Below are 9161 nucleotides of genomic sequence, written 5' to 3'. Positions count from 1 at the left end.
GTCCTTGTCTTGCTGGCTTGACTTGACTTGTTGAGTTTAGTTTTGTTGAGTGGAGTGGGGCTGAGTGTTGTGTTGACTTGTGTTTTGTTTTGAGTTGAGTTGAGTTGAGTTGAGTTGAGTTGAGTTGAGTTGAGTTGAGTTGAGTTGAGTTGAGGTGAGTTGAAGTGAGGTGACTTGACTTGACATGGATTGGGTTGTGTTGAGTTGAGTTGAGTTGAGTTGAGTTGAGTTTTGTGCTGTGTTGCTTTTTGTTTAGTTGAGTTTTATGTTGAGTTAAGTATTGTGTTGTGTTGTGTTGAGTTTTGTTGAGTTGAGTTTTGTTGAGTTGAGTTTTGTTGAGTTGAGTTTTGTGTTGTGTTGCTTTTTGTTTAGTTGAGTTTTATGTTGAGCATTGTCTTGTGTTGTGTTGTGTTGAGATTTGTTGAGTTTTGTTCTGTTGAGTTGAGTTGAGTTGAGATGAGTTGACATGGGTTGGGTTTTGTTGAGTTGAGTTGAGTCTTGTGCTGTGTTGCTTTTTGTTTAGTTGAGTTTTATGTTGAGTTGAGTATTGTGTTGTGTTGTGTTGTGTTGTGTTGAGATTTGTTGAGTTTTGTTCTGTTGAGTTGAGTTGAGTTGAGATGAGTTGACATGGGTTGGGTTTTGTTGAGTTGAGTTTTGTGTTGTGTTGCTTTTTGTTTAGTTAAGTTTTATGTTGAGTTCAGTATTGTGTTGTGTTGAGATTTGTTTGTGTTTTGTTTTGTTTTGAGTTGAGTTGAGTTGAGTTGAGTTGAGTTGAGTTGAGTTGAGTTGAGTTGAGTTGAGTTGAGTTGAGGTGAGGTGAGGTGAGGTGAGGTGAGGTGAGTTGAGTTGAGTTGAGGTGAGTTGAAGTGAGGTGACTTGACTTGACATGGATTGGGTTGTGTTGAGTTGAGTTGAGTTTTGTGCTGTGTTGCTTTTTGTTTAGTTGAGTTTTATGTTGAGTTCAGTATTGTGTTGTGTTGTGTTGAGATTTGTTGAGTTTTGTTCTGTTGAGTTGAGTTGAGTTGAGTTGAGTTGAGATGAGTTGACATGGGTTGGGTTTTGTTGAGTTGAGTTGAGTTTTGTGCTGTGTTGCTTTTTGTTTAGTTGAGTTTTATGTTGAGTTGAGTATTGTGTTGTGTTGTGTTGAGATTTGTTGAGTTGAGTTTTGTTGAGTTGAGCTGAGTTGAGCTGAGTTGAGTTGAGATGAGTTGATATGGGTTGGGTTTTGTTGAGTTGAGTTGAGTTGAGTTGAGTTTTGTGTTGTGTTGCTTTTTGTTTAGTTGAGTTTTATGTTGAGTTGAGTATTGTGTTGTGTTGTGTTGAGATTTGTTGAGTTTTGTTCTGTTGAGTTGAGCTGAGCTGAGTTGAGTTGAGTTGTGTTGAGTTAACACTTAACACTTAACACTTAACACAACAAAAACTCATTGTGTTGTGTTAAGTTTTGTTGAGTGTTGTGTTGTGTTAAGTTGAGCTGAGTTTTCTTTATTTTTATTTGTTTTGTTTGACCTTGCTTTGCTTTGTTGGCTTGACTTGTTGAGCTGAGTTAAGTTTTGTTGGGTGGGGTGGGGCTGAGTGTTTTGTTTTGTTTTGTGTTTTATGCTTGCTTGCTTTTCTGTTTGTTTTTGTTTAGTTTGTTGTTATATTTGTGCAAACACACTGTAAAAATATTTGCTGCAAAAAATTTTGCAAAAATATTTCTTAGTGTATATAGATGCTTAAAAAACGTATTCAACTCTGTCAAAAATGACAATACAGGAGTCTGTCATTTAACTTCACCATCAATCCATCAATCCATCAATCGTAACATCTAGTCATTAAAACTGCAAGTAAATAACTAGAACCAAACATTGCCTGCAGGGTACATTAACCAAAAAATGTCGTTATAATGGAAGTCAATGTGGCTGCTTAAAACTTGTGCCGGAATAGTTGGCGGTTCATTCCGCTGTGGCAACCCCTGATAAATGAGGGAACACGCTGAAGGAAAATGAATTAATGAATAAATGTACAGCATGTCTCAGGGCTCTGTCCTAATACACTTGTATGTGGTCGTATGTTTGCAGGCTGTTGGCTGGCAATCCTCTGCAGTGCTCGTGCGACAACATGTGGCTGAAGCAGTGGCGGGTGGAGGAGGCAGAAGAGCTGCTGTGTATGGAGGAGGGAGGAAAGTGGAGAGCGCTGGCGACACTAAAGCTGCCCGACTGCGGTAAGAGCTGGATCAGACTCTAAACACACACAGACACATGCGCTCCCGTCATATTAGGAGAAAGCACATTTTACTTTTGAGATCAGGAGATTTTAAGCAGGTGGCTAAGTTGTTAGCACTGTCACCTCACAGCAAGGTCACTGGTTCAAGTCCCAGCTGGACCAGGTGGTTTTTCTGTGTGGAGTTTGCATGTTCTCCCCGTGTTGGCGTGGGCTTCCTCCGGGTGCTCCTGCTTCCCCCACAATCCAAAGACATGCGCTATAGGTGGATTAAATAAGCTTAATTGGCTGTAGTGTATGTGTGTGAATGAGTGTGTGTGGGTGTTTCCCAGAACTGGGTTGCGGCTGGGAGGGCATCCACTACGTAAAACATATGCTGGAAAAGTTGGCTGTTCATTCCGCTGTGGCGACCTCTGAAATAGAGACTAAGCCAAAGGAAAATGAATGAAATATTTTGAAAGAATGAAGTAAAATAATGACCTCTGACCTGGAGAATCGCAGCCAAATTGCTATGGCTTGTGTGTTTAGTAAGATGTGATTTGTCCATAGTTTTATGGCTGTGGCTTGAGACGTGGATACTTATTGATCCAGAGATAAGCCTCCAGCCAGGCCTATTTTAAGCATTACCACAGCACAAGGCCCTCGAGGGAGGAAGAGAGGACGAGAGAGAGAGAGAGGGAGGAAAAGGGAAAACAGAGACAGACGGGGGGATCCCCAGAATGCAAAAACACTGAGACATTTAGCACTGAGACTCTTCCGCGAGCGTCTGCTGGCTTTAGGCCAAATGCTGCTTTTCTTTCCACTTTTGTACCATGAAAGAAAATGAGCTGCTCCAGTGAATCGTTTTAGCTTACCATGATTTCGGGACCAGCTATAGTGGCCAAATAACTGTGGTAAAATCATTTGTAATCTAGAAAAGGAAGGTTTGTCAAAAAAACAAGTTGGTCGTGTTCAATCTGAAATATAACTCACCATCGTTTGAAGAGTTCAGATGCAAAACCCTCTAAATCCATCAGACATCTTTTCTTGCAAATGAGCATTTTCTATCAGGATCCTCTGATTAGGTTTACATTTACATTTACATTTAGTCATTTAGCAGACGTTTTTAGCCAAAGCGACTTACAAATGAGGACAAGGAAGCAATTTACACAACTATAAGAGCAGCAGTGAACAAGTGCTATAGACAAGTTTCAGGTGTGTAAAGTCTAAGAAGCAAAGCATTAGTAATTTTTTTTTTTTGAGAGAGAGAGAGAGAGAGAGAGAGAGTACAGTTAGTGGTATAGCCAGAGAGGCAGTTGGAGATTAGGAAGGAAAGTGGAGACGTAGTTAGGGAGTTCATTCCACCAACTGGGCAGATTGAATGCGAGAGTTCGGGAAAGTGATTTCTTCCCTCTTAGGGATGGAACAACGAGGCGACGTTCATTCACCGAACGCAAGTTTCTGGAGGGCACATATATCTGCAGAAGTGAGAGCAGATAAGAATTAGCAAAGCCAGAGGTCGCTTTGTAAGCAAACATCAGAGCTTTGAATTTGATGCGAGCAGCAACTGGCAGCCAGTGCAAACGGGTGAGTAGTGGAGTGACATGTGCTCTTTTGGGTTCATCAAAGACCACTCGTGCTGCTGCGTTCTGAAGCAGCTGAAGAGGTTTGATAGAATTAGCTGGAAGCCCGGCTAGTAGAGAGTTGCAATAGTCTAGTTTGGAGAGAACAAAAGCTTGAACAATGAGTTGAGCTGTATGTTCAGATAGGAAGGGTCGGACCTTTCTGATGTTATAGAGTGCGAATCTGCAAGATCGAGCAGTTCTAGAAATGTGGTCAGAGAAGTTTAGTTGGTCATCAATCGCTACTCCAAGGCTTTTTACCATTTTGGATGCAGTGATGGTTGCTCCATCCATCTGGATTGAAAAGTTATGGTGAAGAGTCGGGTTGGCAGAAACTTCAAGCATTTCCGTTTTCGCGAGGTTAAGCTGGAGATGATGATCTTTCATCCAGTGTGAAATGTCTGACAGGCAGGCTGAGATGCGAGCTGGAACCGAGGGATCATCAGGGTGAAAAGAGAGGTATAGCTGGGTATCATCAGCATAGCAGTGGTAGGAAAATCCATGTTTCTGGATGACTGGTCCTAAGGATGTCGTGTAGATGGAGAAGAGAAGTGGCCCAAGAACAGAGCCCTGAGGTACCCCAGTGTTTAGATGCTGTAGGTTGGACACCTCTCCCCTCCAAGACACTCTGAATGACCTGTCAGAGAGGTAAGATCTGAACCATTGAATAACAGTGCCTGCGACGCCCAGTGACTCAAGCGAAGTTTCATTTTATATGTAATGATGAGGTTATTAGCTAGTAAATAAAATACCTTTTTTTTTCATAAATGTCACTTTAGACAATTCTTTGTTTTTTAACAAGGTAGATTTTATTTTGCGTCAAAACCAGCTAAATCCACTTGTGCTTTTTTTGCAAAAACCTCTAAATCCACCTATCGGGACAAAACAGTGTAATCAGGTGAAAATGAAGATGCCATTAGAAATTATTTTACCAAATATAAAACACATTACACAGACCACCTACAATTAAAAATAGATAAATCTGTCAAGTAAGTGGCGGTTCATTCCGCTGTGATAAACCAGGGAAACAGCTGAAGGAAAATGAATGAATGAAATCTGTCAAGTAAGAGCATTAATCAACAACATTAAAACTGACATTAATTAAATCTTAACGATCTGTTGACATTTCTGATATTTAGGATTTAGATTTAATGTAAGTAGAGCAATGTAAACATTGCAAACATTGTAAGCTAAGCTTGGTAGATTAAATAATGTAGTGTAAACCGTTGTGAAACATCAATATCTGTGCATTGTCCATTAATATAAAAAGCTTATCAGATGTATAGATATTATGAAGTAATATAAATAATGTTTAGTTTTATACATTACATTTATCTTTTAAAAAATAGCTTAAATTAGCAAATAAAACACAAGGTGGGCCTACTGGGCAAAAAGGGGATGTCTCTCAGATAATTTTAAAAGCTGTCATTCATTCATTCTCACCATACTTAAGGTCTGGTTTATCCTTATAGCATCCATGTGGGATAAAAGAACGCCATCTTAACTCTGTCTTTCGTGAAATGAAATTGGCGTTGAATGTATAGTAAATCAGACTCATTTAAAGTCAATGTATTGGGAAAAAAAACTTCAAATTACACGATGCAGCTGTCTTAATAACTAAATAAGGTATTGCAGAATTAAAATAGGTTAAACACACCAGTATGTTAGACTGCTCTCCAAAATTATGCTGGGTTGACATAACCAGTGTTGGGGAAAGTTACTTTTGAAAGTAATGCATTATGATATTGAGTTACTTGCTAAAAAAGTAACTAGTTACTTTTTATGCTAAGTAATATGTTACATTACTTTTTGGCTTGATCTCTTTCCGAACTTGCAGGTTTTTTCTTCTTTTTTTAATAGAGGAGCTGTGCAATTGACAACGTACTGTATAACCTAAATTTTCATAAAAACTTTAATAAAAAAATGAATAATTTAGGATAAGAGCAGCACTGTGGCTCAGTGGTTAGCACTGTCGCCTCACAGCAAGAAGGTTGCTTGGTTCAAGTCCCGTTAGTTAACATTTCTGTGTGGAGTTTGCATGTTCTCCCCCTGTTAGTTTCCGGTTTCCTCCGGGTGCTCCGGTTTGTACCCACAGTCCAAACACATGCGCTATAGGTGAATTAAATAAACGAAATTGGCCGTAGAGTTAGAATGAGTGTGTATGGGTGTTTCCCAGTACTGGGTTGCAGCTGGAAGGATATCCGCTGTGAAAAAAACATATGCTGGAATAGTTGGCAGTTCATTCCGCTGTGGCGACTCCTGTTGAATAAAGGGACTAAGCCGAAAAAAAATGAATGAATGAATGAATGTAGGTTAATGTTATCTTGTGAGAACTCCAGAGATATTCATACCATATATACAGATTAATGAAATTTTCAATCAATGTGTTTGTTACTTTTGTACTTCTTGTCTTATTAATTATGTAAAATCAGTGACCATTGAGACAATCCCCTTTTCCTTTTCTTCGATGCGTTCAAAATAATAACTGCTTGATTCAATGTGTGTTAATTTTAATTCAGCAATCAATTTTTTAAAAGGTAATTAATTAAACTAAAAATAACTCACCCCAACACTGGTCATAAACTAATTTTGGCACAAATATGGACAAATCCAATGTTTGGTTAATTTGATTCATTCATTCATTTTCCTTCGACTTAGTTGCTTTATTCATCAGGGGTCACCACAGCAAAATGAACTCCCAACTGCTCCAGCTTATGTTTTACACAGTGTTTTACACAGCGGATGCCCTTCCAGCTGCAACCCAGTTCTGGGAAACATCCATACACACTCATTCACACTCATACACTACTGCCAATTTGTCGCCTGGTTAATTTCTTTCAATTCAATTTAAATGATACTTTTTATTGTAAAAACATTGACACAACGTTGGATTATTACAACCTACAATTTTCTAGACTGTATTCAAGCTGCGTCAAAGAGCATAGAATCACCAAGAGGCAACACCCTGTTGCTGTTTGGGAAACGGCCACTAGATGCCACTAGTGTCACATGACAGCCATTTAGGAATGAAAAAAATTTCAATATAACAGCAGCACGGATAACTAACATTAGACAGAATGAATTACAATATTGAGTTAAATATGAGTTCAAATATTATATATATATGCTCTCAACATAAATTAATACACCCCATTTGGAAAGTAATATTTTAAAGGGCACCTATGGTGAAAAATCTACTTTTCAAGCAGTTTGGACAGACATATGTGTAGGTATAGTGTATAGACCGTCATATTGGGGTGATATAAACCCACCCAGTCCTTTTTTTTATTTAATTTAACAACATAAAAACGGTGGACCAATTGGAGCGGTTTTCAGACCGGCCGCAACTTGACGTAGGACATAGGTTTCCCCGCCCATCGAATTGATTGACAGCTGCGTTTTAACACGTCTCCGTAGTAACGTGTATAATCATATCAACAACAGAGAACGAGCGCAAAGCAACCGGAAATAAAAGATCTGTTCAGTTCGCTAGGATCATCAATCGTCATCAAGAGTGAGTTTCACATGTTTAAAATGCTTTAAAACAGAGCATGTGTGTAATGAATTACAGCGATTTACTTCAGCTTTACTTCATCAGCACAGCCGCGTGTCAGAACAATTCTAAAAGAGAACGCTTCAATCCCGGTTTGTGGATGTTAATCAGGTTTATTTCCATACAGCAGTGGAGAACAAGATATCCATACAGCAGTGGAGATTACCTGTATCCTGTCACATATGCGTGCAAAAATAGTGCAAAGCTAAATGTGCGCGCTGTCTGTGTGTGTGTGTGTATCTGTGTGTGTGCGTGAACTTTGTAACGACATTGTGTGCGACTCATCGTTGCAACTCCACAACAGCTGCATCAAATACTCATTGGTAAAGTTCTTACTGTAGTATTTCTCACAAACGTTACGTGAGATCTGCCTCCTTCTTGTCTGTCTGTTGTCTGACGCAGCCGAGGGAGGAGATTCACGCTGGTGGGCATGAGTGGCTAGCCTTAAAGGCGCAGTACACAAAAACCACTACCTGCTGCTCAGAGCTATAAAATAGAAACTTATAAAAAGCTATAACAAATAATCTGATGGGTGTTTTGAGCTGAAACTTTACAGACACATTCTGGAGACACAAAAGACTTAAATTAAATGTGGAAAAAGGGGAAACCAAGGTGCCCTTTAAACAATATCTCAATGAAAACAGACAATTTCCAAAATGTTGACAAGACTAAGTTTACTATATCTGGTATCTAAAATATATTTTTTCACTTATAACAATAAAGTAAGGTTAACAAAATAACCTAGATTACAAATTAGAGTGATACAAAAATGAGAAAGAAAATCTACAAAAAGGCTTTTTACATTAGTCTTTCTTTAACAGACAACACTGGAGAAAATATTCTATACTATTATAACATAATATTGCAACAAAGAGTACTGCCAATCTGTGATCAACAAATTTTGAATGTAATGTATATTTAATTTGACATGCCAGTATTAATTTGTATTATGCCAGTGCGTAAACTATTAAATTAGACATTTAAAGTAATTACACCTAAAAGTGACAGTTTCAAGAAAACAAATATGGCTAAAATATATTAAAGGGCACCTATGGTAAAAAATCTAATATTATAATAATCTAATATCAATATTAATTGACAGGTGCGTCATCATATCCTCAGTTTGTTGATTCACGTCCGCCATTTTCAGCGTGAGTCAAAGCGATATCACTAAAGGAACACGCTAGCTCTATTTTTAGATGCAAGGCTCATTGGGCTCAACACAAGAGCAATATTCTCCACATTATCGCTCTAATCAGAATTATTGGTTGTATCTTTAGGTAGGTTTGCAAACATGTGTACTTCTCATTGAGTCTACCTTATACTTCAGCCGTTTGCATTTCTCGCGATCACAGAAGCTCCCTGTGATCTTAACTAGCATGCGTTTTAGAATTCTAAACATCGGTTTCTATCAGGGTACACTCAAGTCGACGGCTGGGCGCCACGGACCGCTGCAGAAACCTATGTTTAGAATTCAAAAATGCGTGGCGCGACGATTTGGGACACTTCATGTCTCTGGTGCACCACAGAAAGTGTCTGGTGTGCCGTGTCGCGGCTTCAAGCGGCGCATCCGGTGCCTCAGTCAAAGTTAACTCAGTGTGCGTGGTTATTAGTCTCTGTGTACAAGCTCGGCACTTGAAACTAGCACACAGTTGGCTGTAAAACTGTACAAAGACACAAATGATTTTGTACTCTCTGCTTGGTCTGTGTCAGAGTCGTATATGTACGACTGAATGGTCCTCTCTGAATGGTCCTCTCTCTCTCCTCCGCCTGCCTGTCTGTTGCAAACGCAGAGCGGGTGAGCT

General features: G+C 39.1%; 1 protein-coding gene across 1 annotated transcript in view; it reads left to right on the top strand.

Annotated features, from left to right (window-relative positions):
• Nucleotides 1-9161, top strand: part of ntrk2a (neurotrophic tyrosine kinase, receptor, type 2a) — a 122591-nt gene that overhangs the window by 13106 nt on the left and 100324 nt on the right. Inside the window, exon 5 of the mRNA XM_056463045.1 lies at nucleotides 2061-2203. Coding sequence (XP_056319020.1) covers nucleotides 2061-2203 — 143 coding nt within the window. The remainder of the gene's footprint in view (nucleotides 1-2060; nucleotides 2204-9161) is intronic.

The sequence above is a fragment of the Danio aesculapii genome, chromosome 8, assembly GCF_903798145.1.
Source record: "Danio aesculapii chromosome 8, fDanAes4.1, whole genome shotgun sequence".
Classification (NCBI taxonomy): Eukaryota; Metazoa; Chordata; class Actinopteri; order Cypriniformes; family Danionidae; genus Danio; species Danio aesculapii.
This window is presented reverse-complemented; position numbering and strand designations above follow the sequence as displayed.